Genomic DNA, 16,586 nt, shown 5'->3' with positions numbered 1-16,586 from the left:
CAGGGAACACAACAGAGAGTCCCTGATGGAGCAGGAGAAAGGTGGGGTGCAGAACTCAAATTCTAGTAAGAAGACGTGACTTAATGGTCTGACTGAGACTGGAGGAACCCCAGAAAGCATGGCCCCTGGATTCTCTATCAGCCCAGAACTAAAACAATTTCCGAGGCCAACTCTTCAGACAGGATTTGGACTGGACTGTGGGACATAAAGTGATACTCGTGAGGAGTGTGCCTCTTAGATCAAGCAGATACAAGAGACTAAATGGGCAGCATCTGTCCGGAGGTGAGATGGGAAGGCAGAGAGGGTTAGGAGCTGGTTGAATGGACATGGGGAATCAGGGGTGGAAAGGAGGTGTGTGCTGTCACAGTATGGAGAGAGAAATTACGGTCACATAACAATGTATGTATAAATTTTTGTATGGGAGACTAACTTGAAATGTAAACTTCATTTAAACTACAGCAATAAAAGAAAAAAATTCTTGCCTTATTCCGCAAACAGTAGATGGTGAGAACACAGCACAAGGTGCCCAGGGAGAGAAATACTCAAGGTGAGACTGGAATATATGATTGAAGCTGGGTTATAAAGAGCCATGTATGCCAAGCAAAGTCTTTGGACTTTGTTTTGCTGAGTAATAGTTGCCACCAAAGGCTAATAGGTAGAGAAGTGAAACATTATCTCTGTGTTAGATACATAATTCTGACATCAGTGCGGAATAGTGACTAAATTGGGAAAAAAAAAAAACAGTGGCTACAGAGAGACCACTTAAGAGGACATTGCATTTACCTGGAGTAGTGGAAGTTGGTATGAGCAAGAAAGAATAAATTCAAAAGATGTTTCTAAGGTAAATTGGGCAGGTCTTGGTAATTAAGACAAGGTAAGGAAGAAGAAGGAAATGAGGATAAGTGATAGTTTTCTAGTTGGGGCTATTGGAATGATGGTGATGCAATTTATTAAGAAAGGAAACACCTGAGGAGGAGCCAGATTTGCTGAGGTTGGTATTAAGATAGATTTTTCTATGTGTTGGATTTAATGCACCTCTTGGACAAACAAATTGAAAGAGTGGACTATTAATATCCACCAAACCCACTGTCGTTGAGTCAATTCCGACACAGTGATCCTGTAGGACAGAGTAGATCTGCCCCACAGGGTTTCCAAGGTTGTAATCTTTACAGAAGCAGACTGCCACCTCTTTCTCCTAAACTGGAAAAGGAAGCCATATCAATTCCAGCTTCAAATCATCTGGCATATTTCAATTTAAGTGACAAAACTATCTCTTTCTGGTTATCACCTTTCTCTAGAACACACATAAAACATGGAGAAGTTTGTCTTTTAGGTTTATCTTCCATTAAAATATAGACATATGAACATATGGCATATGTCATAGTTTGGGAATATTTCAACCTTCATTTATTATCAACAACTACAAATTCAGGCATTTTAATGCCAATTTCTCAGAGCATTAGATCACAGTGTACATTTAGACATATCAATGTATTACAACCTCAGTGCTTTAGTAACTCAGATTACTAATATGAATGCATCATTATTTTCCCATCAACAGTAAACAATGAAATGAAGTGTTAAACCGTGGACATTCAACTCCATTCTAATCTCAGATAAATGAGAGCACACATTTGCCTATCTTGAAGCATCACCTCCACACATGCATGATCAATCAGAATAATGACTGTTTTAAAAGAAATGCAGCAGATCTGAAATTAAAATCAAATTACTACTGGTCAAGGGAGAGCAGCTGGTCCAAACAGTACTTTTGTTTTTAACTGTTCTAGTGTGACAATTATTTATCATGCCCCCACAAGAACTATACTTCAACAGTTATGTTTGAACAGCAAATGAATGGTAGACCCTAAGAGAACGAACAAGAGATGCCAAAGTAATAATGCATTTGTTCTTTTTAAAATCCATTAGACATTTTTTCCCAAGCACAACTCTATGCTTTCATTCATTTTTATTTTTTCACACTAATCCTAACTTATATGTTGTCAGTATTAAAAAGGTAAATTTCTTTTCAACTTTTGTATGATTTTGACCTATCTCGATGCCCTAACACACCTGTAGCCATGGCTCAGGATAACAGTAATTCTTATAGATCACAGTGAGGGGGAGACGTGATTCTTATGACAGAGGAGTGATAGGTGCTGTTATGGGTTGAATTGTGTCCCCACAAAAGATATGTTGAAGTCCTAACCCGAGTACTTATGAACATGACCTTGTATGGAAATAGGGTCTTTGCAAATGTAATTAGTTAACATGAGGTCATACTGAAATAGGATAGGTCCTAGGTGACTGGAGTCCTTATCTTACAAAAAAGAGAAGAGAAACAGACATGGGAAGACAGCCATGTGAAGACGAAGACAAAGATTGGAGTTACGTTGCCACAAACCAAGCGATGCCTGGGGTTACCAGAAGCTGGAAGAGACAAGGAAATATCTTCCCCTAGAGCCTTCAGAGAGATCAGGGCCCTGTGACACCCTCAATTTGGACTTCTAGCTTCCAAAATGGTGAGGAATAATTTTGTTGTTTTAAGCCACCCGCTTTGTGGTAATATGTGGTAATTTGCAGCTATAACAAATGGATACAAGTGTTGATCAGAATTTTAGATGTGGAAGTTGAATTTTGATTTGAAAAAGATGCTAGGTGATTCTGAGATGTTCTCCAAGTTCCGATACAACTGTTTTAGATTTTGCTTGATTTATCTGAATAAGTCAATGTACAGAAGGACAGATAAATAGGTTTAAACACACCCTCTATATGCCTATACCCCTCTTTGCTAGCGTTCTAATAGTCTAATGACATCCACAATCATCCATGAAGGCTGTGATTCACAATCCATGAAAGGCTAAATGCTCAAACTGAGAACTTTAACTGCTAATGTGTTACGTGGATACTGTTTCAATGCATTATCATTAAGCAAACTACATATGTCTCTTCCAAGAGCAGACAAAAATGTGTGATGACTTTCCTTGGTATTTACTTTGGTATTGGCCCTGAGAGAGCATGGGGAACTTTGGTATTGGGCTTTCAGTTAACAAAGTGATCTGGAGTGCAATGTTGGTATTCCCTAACATGGCAATGCCACCTTCCTCTACCTGTGAACGTACACACATTACCTAAATCATCTTTGCAAATGTGCGTGAAGCAGAGGTACTTGTGCACTATCTGTCTGTGAAGGGCAATAACAAAATGTTACAACCCATTGAGCAATAAACTATGCATCCTTTCTGCAAGTCTTTGCTTACATTTTATTTGTAACGTTTCACCTCCTGTATAAATTTTATTTCATAGTCTTCAATAATTTCTGGCAACATAAGTAGATACCCAGATGGTATCTCTTTTCCCCATGAGCTAGAAATGATGTCTCAATATAAATTCCAATCCCAACTTTTTATGATTTAGATTCTAAATTTTGGAAAGCAGCAGCACACAGAAATGTTGAGACAATACCTTCAGGTGAAGGGGAGAGCAGCAACATTTAAGTATGAGAAGGCAGCACGTGATTTCATTGATTCAACAGTAATACAATGAAAAGGATACCTGATGACACAGGCGTAAAGGCCACTGTCCTGTAGTAATGTTGGCCGGAACCAAATGGAGTCTTCTTCCTTGCTCATTCTACTTCCATCAAATGCTATTGGCTCTTCAAAGTCTCCAGGACCAGAGCTTTTGTACCACATCAAACTGAGTCCAGCACTTTGGGCAAGGGAGTAATTTGCTCTGATATAACCATAAAAGAGTGCACATTTGATTCGAACAGGCTCTCCCACCAATACTTGGTATTTCTTGATATCCACAGACCAATCAGTGCATCCATCAGCTACAGTAAAAAAAAAAGAGGAAAAAATTAGAGAAAAATGTAAATAACAATCTCATTCATCATTCATTCATTCATGCATCCAACAAATACTTATTGAGCCAAATTCTATTTTAGGCACAGAGGATGCAGCAATGAATAAAACTTCTTGGCACTGAAAAGTAATTTACCCTGCTAAAAACAATGTATTCTTCATTTAGTCTGCTGGTATTTATTCTTTGTTTATGTCAGCTTGTCAGTTATCAATTTATTGATTCTTAGCTCCAAATCCACCTTTTTGCTTGTTCTGTGAAAATGAATCTGGGCCTTTTAAATATTTCTCCTTTGCCAGCTGGTACTGAAGCTTTGTCAGGAGAGAGTGCTGGAGAGACATGGAGAAGGAAAGGGTTTTGCTTGCTGGTTCTAGTGTGCTCACTTGGCAGTCAGAATCAGGCTCCGGCACTGTATGCTTGTCCAGTACTTGACTCTTGCTGTGCAAGGTGGCCAGAAACTTCCCCTGGCGCATCCCTACTCTCCCATTAGGCAATATTTTAGCAGTCTCTTGTGAGACATCTTCAAGTGCATAGCTTTCCAAGGCACCCCAGAGGGCAGATCTCTGTAAAGTTCCAGAAGGCAGATTTCCAATAAGTTTCAACTACACTGTACCTCATCGACTTCTTGGCTATTCATTAAGCCATGGCCACACTCTCCCAACAAGGTCTGGACTCAGCCCTGAGCTTGGGAGGATGGGGACTCTTCCTTGGGTGCTCTATCTCAGCCCTACGAGTAATGGCAGCCATTCCTATATTCTTCAGGGTTCTTTTTCCTTCTTATTAGCCAGTCCTTCATTACTCCAATCCCCTGTTACATTTAATAAATCTTTACCCTAAACCGTGGCTGTTCAAATTACTGTGTAGTTTCTATGATTGGACCCAGACTGCTAAAATCAGGAATAAATGTTTTTATAACCAAACGAGGCATAAAGAAATAAAAACAAAAGTGGGGTGAGCTCTAGTAGTGGTCTTATAGACAGAGGCAGAAGTAATCGCTTTGCTCTGATTTCTGGCAGCATCAGGGGAAGTATAAAGAAGAAACCATGGTGGGATACGGGGATAATAGGAGTGGTGGTGCCTGGCTTTTCTGGGTTTCCTGGAAGCACCGTCTTCCAAATGGCATCCACCCATCCCCACACAGAACAATAGATCCCATCAGAGCAAGTGAGTCCCCTTCATCATCATCGTGGAGGGGGTTTGTGGATTTCCAGCTTAGAGAGGGCAGTTATCAAATACTTAGCAAAAATAAATAAATAAATAAGTTTGACATTGCTCAGAGTATACAAATGTCAAAGACAGAGAAAAGAGGACCTGTAACAGCAATAGCATCCAAGTATTACAGTCAGGCTTTAACTCACTACAGATTAAAAAGAGGTCCTCAACAGCACACATTGCAGGGGAAGTGAGCACAACTGGACTAAACCAAAACTAAGAAGTTTCCTGAATACAATCAAATACTTTGAGAGACAGAGTAGCAGGGATGGGGGTTCTAGGGACCATGCTTTCAGGGGACATCTAGGTCAATTGGCATAACAAAGCTTATTAAGAAAATGTTCTGCATCCTACACTGGCGAGTGGTGTCTGGGGTCTTAAAAGCTTGCAAGCAGCCATCTAAGATGCATTAGTTGGTCTCAACCACCTGGAGTAAAGGAGAATGAAGAACACCAAAGACACAAAGAAAGTATTAGCCCGAGAGACAGAATGGGCCACATAAACCAGAGACTTCATCATCCTGAGACCAGAAGAACTAGATAGTGCCCAGCTACCACAAATGACTGCCCTGACAGGGAACAAAACAGAGAGTTCCAGATGGAGCCGGAGAAAGGTGGGATGCAGAACTCAAATTCTAGTAAGAAGACCAGACTTAATGGTCTGACTGAGACTGGAGTCACCCTGGAAAGCATGGCCCCTGGACCCTCTATCAGCCCAGAGCTAAAACAATTTCCGAGGCCAACTCTTCAGACAGGGATTGGACTGGACTGTGGGTCATAAAGTGATACTCATGAATAGTGTGCCTCTTAGCTCAAGTAGATACAAGAGACCAAAGGGGCAGCTTCTGTCCAGAGGTGAGATGGGAAGGCAGAGAGAGTTAGGAGCTGGTTGAATGATCATGGGGAATCAGGGGCGGAAAGGAGGAGTGTGCTGTCGCAGAATGGGGTGAGCAATTAGGGTCTCATAACAATGTATGTAAAAAAAATAAAAAAAAATTGTACGGAAAAAAAATAAGAAGAGGTCCTCAGACTGGATAAAAAATAAAGAATTCAAGAGAAGGAAAATGATGCAGATGAAAGAAAAAAAAAAGATGTCCATCAGAGCAAAAAAAAAAAGTAATATATGGAATTAGCTATCTACATTTCTTATTTTAAAATAACAGCAATATCTAACATGTAATGAACACTTAGCTATGTGCTAAGGAGTTTGTAAATTTTCATTCACTCTTGACGAAAACATCCATTAAGGCTTTTGAACTTACTGTAGGCTCTATCAGGAAATTTCATGCCCAGGACAAGTGTATGACTTCCGCCCCTCTTTCTCCAAATGTCACCTCCTCAAAGAAGTATTTCCTAATTGTCCTGTTTGAAACACCACCTTCCTATCCTGGTCACTTGATCTACTTATTCTGCTTTAATTTTTCTTCCTAAAACTAACTGTTGTCTAATGTTATATTATGTATCCACTTGTTTGTTTTCTGTCTCCCCAGTAGAAGGTAATGTAAGCCCCTTGAGATCAGGAACTTTGTCCTTCTCACTCACTGCTTTAGCTCCAGTGCCTAAAACTGTGCCTGCTGCCCAGATCAACGCACTTTTGTTAAATGAATGAGTATGTGGGGGAATAAACAAATTAATGACTAAATCCTACAATCGAAGAAACGAGACTAATTCAAGCTGCATAGCCAGGAGCCCTGGTGGAGCAGTGGTTAAGAGCTACTGCTGCAAACCAAAGGTTGGCAGTTCAAATCCACCAGCCACTCCTTGGAAACCCTATGGGGCAGTTCTACTCTGCCCTATAGGGTCACTATGAGTCAGAATTGACTCGACGGCAATGAGTTTACAACCAGCTACTAACTGGGAATGCTGGGGTTTTCATCCATTTATGTCTGGCCCTAGAATTCATTCTCTCTACCACCATAATATTCTGTTTCCCAATCAAAGTGTTTTCAATTTCACATCATTCTTTGATTTAGTTAATTTCAATCACCAAATGTTGGTCTAAATTTCCTACTAAACAGCTGTATTTAGGTACTGTCTAGAGTAAATATGTCGGAAGCTTGGTGGACATCATCAGTATCTGAGTCATTGCCATCATCCCTGTCAAGTAGCATGACAGCACTGTGCACAAACAGAATTGCCATGATGATATAATTACACACAATATTTATCAACAAAATTTTGTACATTTGTCCCATTGCATAAAATGAATCCTATTTTATTTTCAACAGTTAAAATCCTAGTGATAAGCATGAAATTATCTTGTTTTACCACTATATGAATTACAATATAATTCTAGAATCAAGTTATTGTAACTGAAGCCATCTTTCATAGAGGATATCACTGACAGTGAAAAAGTCTGAAACACCTTCAAGGTAGCAGTATATGATGAAGTTAGTCAAACTCTCAGAAGATTTGTAAGATAAAGCAAAATGCTTGAAGCTAACAGCAAAAAGATTTGGTCTAGAAAGTTCTAAAAAGTTAGTAACAAAGTAGATGAAGAGAACACAGGGAGAGTTGTATTAGGACTAGATACAGTTATTAATGTGTACTTCCAGAACATGCTTACTAAGAAAAATGTTGAAAGAAAATCATAAATACTCCTGAAAATTAAAATTATTCAGTACTTAACTATCGGTAATTAAAAAAAATAGTTTCAAAGAGCTCAGAGTCATTGTCAAGATGAAATGAAGAAATAATAGCACCTTGGACATCAAAGACATTCTGTGTTCATTTTAGTATGGAAATAGCTGGAGGATTATGGTTTAGGAGGTTGGACTACTATTAAACTGCACAGTGTTCAGAATAAACTATCAAATTAAGATGTTTTAATATCTTTTGGGAAAAGATAGCAAATACTGTAAAGAACAATTCAAAATACTTCCAAATTGTTTGGATAAACACATTTAAATAAATGATGGACTTATATCCCTTTTCAACAATTACAAGAAAGTATTTTATTAAGTGAATGAAGTGATGAGCAATATTTCTTTCTTTATTAACATTTTGCTTCACTTGTATTCTGTGTGTGTTTGTGCACTTGCATATGCACACATATCACAATTTTTTTGCCTAAACCATTTGAAAATAAGTTAAAGTATTCATTATCTTTTGCCCCTAAATACCTAAATATGCATGTCCTTATGAATAAGGGCATTTTTTTATATACAGCCATGTGTTTGTTTTGTTTTATCTTGAGTAGTAGGACATCTTATATCTTAGAAGAGAATGTAAAAACTTAAAACCTAACTCCTGATGAACAGAATTGCTGTTGATATTTTCAGCTTTTCCTTACTTCCGAACATAAGCTCTGTTAGCTTGGTAACAATCATTCCAAAAGCCTACTTACAGACACTGTTAATTCCATTATGTAAGTTACCACATGACCTTCATTATTATTTTAAAAATTACTACCAGGTGATTGTCGAGGCCAGTAGTATTTAATCTATTTTTTTCTCTCTCTCAGAATAAAATAGTGTTCTATAAGCCTATTTTATAAAGTTTGCTATTGCTACTTGTCTTAGTCATCTAGTGCTACTATAACAGAAATGCCACACGTGGATGGCTTTAACAAAGAGAAATTTATTCTCTCACAGTCTAGGAAGCTAGAAGTCTGAATTCAGGGTGCCAATTCCAGGGGAAGTCTTTCTCTCTCTGTCGGCTCTGGGGGAAGGTCCTTGTCATCAATCTTCCTCCGTCAAGGAGCTTCTCAGCGCAGGGACCCCAGGTCCAAAGGACATGCTCTGCTCCTGGCACTACTTTCTTGGTGGTATGAGGTCTCCATGTCTCTCTGCTCTCTTCTCTCTTTTATATCTCAAAAGAGATTGGCTCAAGACACAGTCCAATCTTATAGATTGAGTCCTGCCTCATTAACATAACTGCCTCTAATCCTGCCTCATTAACATCATAGAGGTAGGATTTACAACACACAGGAAAATCACATCAGATGACAAAATGGTGGACAATCACGCAATACTGGGAATCATGGCCTAGCCAAGTTGACACATATTTTTGTGGGACACAATTCAATCCGTAACACTACTCTTCCCTGAAGGGAGGATTCCATGGAAACACTCTAGTTCAATGACTCCTTTGCAGTACATATTCATTCAAAGTTAATGGGAGTTGAGGAAGCCATAAAGTTCTGTTGGGGGGTGAGAGTAGGAAGCACCGTATTCATTCATTTTTGTCACTACCCATAAACTTGTGGGAGCTTATATGCAGACAATGATAGAATTAAGATTCAGAACTAATTCCTTTACGGGAAGTTCATAATGATGTATCATTTTATGAACAAAGGCTATATAGACTGGAGAATGTGAATAAACACAAATGAGATTAGGGAACATATTTCTAATTAAATCACTATTGCTCCATATGTAAGAGCTCAAAATATCTCCTTAGTAACAAGCTTAAAGGTTGAGTTCTTAAAAAAAAATTTATCTAATTGTAAAGCTTACACATATTGCATCCTAATATGAAAATGTAAGACTTTATAAAATGGCACATTTTATTACTCTTAAAGTATCTACTTAGATAGGTCCATTGGAATAAAATAAAATAATCAAGACACCCATGATAGTGTAGTAGATGCTACAGTGCCCCATCCTGATCCCTTTTACTTAAGCAAATGTATCCATTCTGTAGCTACTTTGAGTGTTGGATGCTAACAGTTCATAGTTGCCCACCTCTCTTGAAAATTACCCTTGACTGAGAGGAGATACACTGATAGGAAAGTTACACCATCTTGGGTGTGATCTACCACCAATAACTGACTGAGGTGGGTATATAAAAGGCTGGCTCCTTTGTCTCCAATGGGGACAACTTCATGGTGCAGTTTATGCTCCAGAGCTCCTCTGTGAATCAGGCCAAGCCTATAGTTTACCTGAGACCTCCCTTTTGCTCATTTTTTCCTCTTTCCTGGCTGCTCCTCTCCCGCTCTTACAGGTGCTCCCCGAAAAGCACTCCATCAATAAATCATGCACATCAAAATCCCTGTATTGAGCACTGTTTTAGTAAACCTAACCTAACACAGATTTATATATTCATATAGTGAGAGCAGGAGTCCCTGGGTGGTGCAAATGATTAACGTGCTTGACTGCTGACCAAAAGATTGGAGATTGGAGTCCACCCAGAGGTGTTTTGGAAGAAAGCCCTGGTGATCTACTTCCAAAAAATCAGCCATTGAAAACCCTGTGTAGCACAGTTCTATTCTGACACCCACGAGGTCACCGTGAGTTGGAATCAACTTGACGGCAACTGGTTTGGTTTGTTTGGATAGTGAGAGTCCGCTTCATTTCAGTTTCAGTCCTAAGGGCTGGAGGTATCAAGACATACAAACCATAGCCCTTGTTTTCAAGGAGCTCAGGATCTAATAGAAGAAGATAGACATAGAAATTAAGAGCACTTGTGGAAATGCGATGATAAAGAAATGCACTGGGCAGGTCAGGAAAGTGTTCGTTGAAGGAGAAATGTTTGAGATGCCTGTCAAAAGTTAATCAGTTAGCCATGGAAAGGATGAGCAGACAGATATTTGATATGGAGGCAAACACAAAAGCAAAAGCACAGAAATAAGAAGTAGAATAGTTTTGCAGAGATGAAAAGTGACTTTGTGTTAAGGAAACAAGTTTAAAGCAGAAAATGGCAAGAGATGAGGGGAGAGAAATGAGCAGACACATCATTGTGGTTCTTCTATGTGATGTAAAAATGTTTGGCTTCATTGTGAGAGTGATGAGGAAATATTGAAGAGTTTTAATCAGGAGGGTGACAGAGCTGGTCTAATAGTTTTAGATAGGCTACACTGGGTGTATTTTTAGGTCCCAATATAAATTAGAAGGCTTTAGCAAGGAGAGTGCTATTACTGAAGGTCTGAAGTAAGGCAGTGGTAGTACAGAAGGAGAAACAGGATTTGACAAAAGTTGAGGATGTAACATTGGCAAGAGTAGGTGATTAACTGAATACAAGCAGCGAGGGAGAGGAATAATTACTCTGCAACTCATATATCATGCTTGTCAAGGGGTGAGATTTTTAAAATGTTTATTATATATATATATAATTTCTTCATTTGAAATTTCTAAGCAATGGAAATGTTGGGAATTAAAAAAAAAAAAGATTAAGCAGACAGGCCTAAAATGCCTGTAGTTTTCTTCTATTATCTCTTTTAATACAATGACCAAAAATAAATATCTGGCACATTGGCATCATTTGTTTCTACCCTTAGTGGGCTTGGAAATGCTGAACTTCAGACATGAAAGCAGCTAGGGAGTGTAGGCAGTGAACTGAGCGGCCTGTCATTTTTCACACAAGCTGTCACAGGCACTGAACAAAAAGACTGACGCTAGATCTTAATTAGGTGAATCCTGCACTTCAGCTGCACTAGCTGCTCCTCTTTTGACACATGAACTCCACAAACGAAAGTTGGCAATGCAGACATCTTTTAGAGGAGGGAGCAGAGATGCTGCCAAATTATTAGCAGAAATTATAGCAGCAAAGCATGACAAAAGCTAACCTTTATATTATGCTTTGGTTCACAAAATACTTTGTTCCCATCTCCACTTTCTGGATCATGCTTCTCTGGAGTGGGACGTTTCCAGATTCTTGCCTTTAAAATTATGCACAGTCTAACAATTTTGGAAGAGTTGTTTCAAATATTTTGGAGAAATTTGTGTGGGTAGTAAGAATTGTTACCCCCAAGGCTCTGCCAATTAACAAAAACACAATTTCTAGAAGATCGTTTGACTGACAAAGCTTGAACGTTATTGTCTATCATTCTCTCAATGTAGGCTATTTTCAGGTGGGCACAGGCCTTGGTCAGCTGTTACCACATTTCTTCTAGGTTATGGTTCCCTCTTGATCAGGCGAGAATAAGTCCCAAGGTAAACAGGATCGCGGTGATGTAGTTAATTCTTCCTCATATCTTAGCCTCTGAATTCTAGCAGGTCTCCGTGATACCAACACACAAAAGCCTGTGGATTACCTACTGTGCCCTTGGGGGGGGGTTGTTTTTTAAAGGATTTGTTTTCTAATAATAATAAAAAAAGGAAAACTGTAGGAGAGTTAAAAGAGGAAAAAAATGTTCATTCATAATCTACTCAAAGGAATCCCCTGTTGATATTTTGACATATTATTTTCCTTTTGTTTATTCAGTCTTTTTGCAGTTGAGATCATATATTTTATAACATTCTATATCATGATTTTTTTTTTACTTAACATCTTGCAATAATTGCATAATATTGCATAATGCTGATACATAATAATTTACTTAACTCTTCTGGTGGTAGTTGACTTCAATGTTTTCCCCTAGGTTTAATTGTTCTAAATAATTCTGGGATAACAAAGCAACTTTATATACAAAGCTCCAAAACCCTCCCCTGAGGAAAAACAGGTGATATTTCCTTACGATCGAATTCCAGAAGTGAATTACTGAGTCAAATAATACATTGTTCAAACTTTATACATATTTTTAAATTTTTTTAAACTGTCTCATCATCTCCTTTTACAGCAGCTATCTGTGGAAGCTCCTATCTCTCTAGAGATACTAAGATTTTATTAACTGTTACACACTGCTTCTTATGATTTTATTAACTCATGCATTGTTTCTTAAACTGAGCATCAAGTACAGTTTGTACACTTTTGTGTCAAATTACAAAAATATAACATTGGCATAAGTATCGTTCATCTGATAATTTAGAGGCAAAATTGTCACAGCCATCATCTGTCACTTCTAAATCTCTGGCTGGATCCATTGTATCCATTGTACATATTTTGCTCTGTTCCAGATTTCAAACTATTTTTACTCAACGTTATAATTCAATCCATTCACTTCTGTATTGTCTTCTCAAAGAAAGATTGTGTGAACACAAGCTTTTGCACTCCATTTGGCCCCACTATACAGGGAAACCTCTCACAGTTGAGAAAACCAGCTGCATTTTTACCTGCCATAAAAACAAAATAAGGAAGTGAAGCTCTCAAAGGCAAGGGAAAGAGATCTGCTGTCTAACTTGGGTCTCCCCTTTTGCTCAGCCATAAGCGGCCTCTCAAATTCCTGGTACCTCCTTTTCTCACCTGTGATGTCTTCTGGCCCATCACAAACCACACCAGTGTTTTCTAGTATTTGTCCTTTTCCACCACTGTTGCTACTTTTTTCCTTCATTGGGCCACTGCAGAGAGTGACTCTTCCCTTTTTGAAATGCTGTCTAGAGTTGCAGCTGGTGATAGGTTTCCCCAATAGCAAGCAAATAATGACATGGGCCCAGCACTTGTCCAAATCATCTAATAAGGGGAGGAAGCCAGTTTTTTGATCAACAACATGGCGTTCATGTAAAGCATGTTTAAAAGTGGTTTTCAGAGTTGACAGTTCCTCAGAATCCACAGCCCATTTGCTGTGGGGTCATCAGAAATCCCACAGTATTCTTGGGGCTCTGGGATCCAGAGGAACTAAGGACATGATTTTTATCTTTCCTGGAGAGGGCCATCCAAACTGAGCCCAAACAGCAAGTCATTGGATTGGAATAACAATCTGGTCTGCACTACATATAAATTTATTTTTGATGATCTAATATATCTTTCAATCTCTCTTGGTTGAATACAAGATTCCTGGGTAGTGAAAACAATTTGCACTCAACTACTAACTGAAAGGTTGGTAGTTTGAACCCATCCAGTGGGTTCTGAGGAAGAAAGGCCTGGCAACTTGCTTCCATAAAGATTACAGCCAAGAAAGCCCTATGGAACTCAATTCTACTCTGTAACATGTGGGGTCGCCCTGATCTAGAATGGACTCGATGGCAACAGGTTTTTGCCTGAATACAATAAACCCCTTTCCAGGGCAAATGAAAGCCAGGTGAGCGTTTATATTTTCAGAAAGGAAAAGGGGGGAAATAAACTCTTAGGTTCTGGAGAAGAAATTCAGCAACATTGACTCTTGACTGCCTAGTAATCTTTCCTTGCATTCTTTTGGGAATTTGAGGAATGTTGTGCTCCTGACAAGCAGAGAACTCCCCATAACTCAAGGTAAGTATTCATTGAGTGTCTTCAGTCATAAGTTGACTACTTTACGATCAGTGGGGACCCTTACAGCTCTCTTGACTGCCTCTTGAACTAAAACAGTTGCCCTCCCTAAACAGTCACACTCCCCAAAGGAAGAATAAGGAAATATACATCTGTAAAGCTAGTGGTTTTAGGTCCCATTGCTTCTATAAATTAGTTCTACTTTAATATTATGTCACGTGGCACTTCTTCCAGATTTTTGGGGCTATTTCTTGAGTGTCAGACAGAACTCTGTTAACACTGTGGGAAATTGACTTAACTTCTCTGAGCCTCAGGCTATGTCATTCATTCATTCAGCACCCACTATAGGCCAGGGAAGGCTCTAGGTGCTGGGGATAGAGTGGTGAACAAAACAAAGTTCCAGCTTTCAGAGTAGACAGATAATAATAAAAAATATATAATGTATCAGGAAGCAAAAATAAAGCAGGTAAAGAAGCTAGAGTGTATGGGTTGCTGCATTCAGTAAGGTGGCCAAGGAAGGGTTCTCTGAGGAATTAATGTTTGGGTGGTGAATAAACCAGGCAAATTTGACAGTAGAGTTCAAAACAGGTCTTGGGATGGGAATATGTTGGTTGTGTTTAAGGGAGAGCGGGAAGGATGGGTAGATGGAGGAAGTGAATGGGAGAGAAAGGGGCAGGAGCCAAAGTTAGAGAGGCAGCTGGAGGCCTGTCCCTCTATGACCTTTTCTCCTCTGTGAAAGGAGGAGAGTCATCATTATTTCACAGAGTGGAAGTAAAAACTAGGGAGAGAGACTCTCAATATGCAGCATCAGTTGTTGCTGGAGAAACTCTCTTGTATACTTTCTTGCCCCTTCCTGGCAGTGCCACTCTTCCATGGCTGGTGTTCCACCCACCCACATGACCATGTTAAAGTCTACCTTAAATCAGAGTCACCATGTACCATAAACATTTAAATCTGGATTGGTTTAGCTGGATAATCTCTGGATAATCAAACCGGCTGGAAAAGATGAGAGTGGCATGTGCTCCATGTAAGGATATAGAACAAAATATTTAATGAAATTCTTCTGAACATAATTTAACCAGAAACCCAAAATCAAACTCATTGCTTTCAAGTTGATTCCAACTCATAGTGATCCTATAGGACAGAGTAGAATTGACCCCTAGGGTTTCCAAGGCTGTGTTTACAGGAGCAGACTGCCATATCTTTCTCCCAAGAAGTGACTTGTAGGTTTGAACTGCCGAACTTTCGGACAGCAGCCGAGCACCTAACCACTGCGCCACCAGGGTTTCTTAATTTAACCAGAAGGGACTCAAATCTATATATGACTCAGATTTTCCATGATGAACAAGATTTTTCATTCTCTTTGTGGGTTTGCTTGTTAATGAAGATAGAGTTGGGAAATGTATGTACTAGTATAAAAGGGTGGTGTATAAACTCTGGACAAACCAGACCCAAGTTTAAATCTCAGCCACTTAAGTTCTAGGAGCCTTCTTTTCTGCATCTTGAAAAATCTACCTCATGGGGTTGCCATGGTATTGATAAAGGAAATCTTCCTGAGTCTTGGGCTTGCGCATACAGACTTTCCTGCTACATATCTCAAAGGGAGTGAGGGACAGCAGATAGTGGTCAGGGCCCAGAAGAAAGAATAGAAAGAACGAGAGCAACCACTTTGCAGATAATCGGTCAGATAAACAGCCTGATAGTGAACTTGGACTGTTTGCAATCTGGGATTCAACTGCACTATCTATATTTAACAGATGGACTAGGGTTTTAGCAATCTTCCTAGGCCAAGCTCCACTACAATGATCAAATCTTGAACTGACCATCAAGGATTGTTTAAACTGACCGATTATTTTTCCTTGTGAAACCCTCTGGCTTGCCTTTTTTATGCTCCACAATTGCCTTTGGCCTGAGAAGTAGTCTTCATAGGGGATCGTCTTCCTTGTATGCACCTATATGTGAGTAAATCCTCAATGCTTTAGGCTACTTGTTTCTGAGTCATTCTTTGACAGTTAATCTGAAGGCTCCATCCTCTGTTGGATCATGCTATCCCTGCTTTGCCTGGCAGTAAATTCAGCTAAGATCCATATCATCTTTATATCGTTGTTTTTCTTTTATTAATGTCTAAAAGTGGTATTAGAGAGTGCCTAATACAGTACCTGGAATATAGCCGATAGTCCCTGTTTTGTTCCCACACTGACCGGGAGCAGGAAAAGGCACCATCATTTGGACAAACACAAGCAGAATGTTGTACTACAAGAAAATCTGGATTCTTTTGTTTTGTTTTTCTTTTTTTTTCCCTGGACATAAGGGATTGATATAGATATGTAACACCTTGATGCATATGGCCTATCTTTTGAGAGTAAAGCAATGTCAATTTACCTTCAATAATTGTTTTCCATTCTTTCAATTATTTATGTATTTTTTATGATTTATTTTGTTTTTATTGTTATCGTTGAGAATATACACAGCAGAACACACACCAGTTCAACAGTTTCTACATGTATA

At 39.0% G+C, this 16,586-nt stretch overlaps 1 protein-coding gene across 1 annotated transcript in view; it reads right to left on the bottom strand.

Moving 5' to 3' along the window:
* Window positions 1-16,586, bottom strand: part of IL1RAPL1 (interleukin 1 receptor accessory protein like 1) — a 1,482,206-nt gene that overhangs the window by 758,622 nt on the left and 706,998 nt on the right. The window contains exon 3 of the mRNA XM_004389949.2: window positions 3,556-3,835. Coding sequence (XP_004390006.1) covers window positions 3,556-3,835 — 280 coding nt within the window. The remainder of the gene's footprint in view (window positions 1-3,555; window positions 3,836-16,586) is intronic.

The sequence above is a fragment of the Trichechus manatus genome, unplaced genomic scaffold (genome assembly GCF_000243295.1).
Source record: "Trichechus manatus latirostris isolate Lorelei unplaced genomic scaffold, TriManLat1.0 scaffold00269, whole genome shotgun sequence".
Classification (NCBI taxonomy): Eukaryota; Metazoa; Chordata; class Mammalia; order Sirenia; family Trichechidae; genus Trichechus; species Trichechus manatus.
Note: the sequence above shows the minus strand (reverse complement) of the source record. Positions and strands in the feature narration are given on the sequence as shown.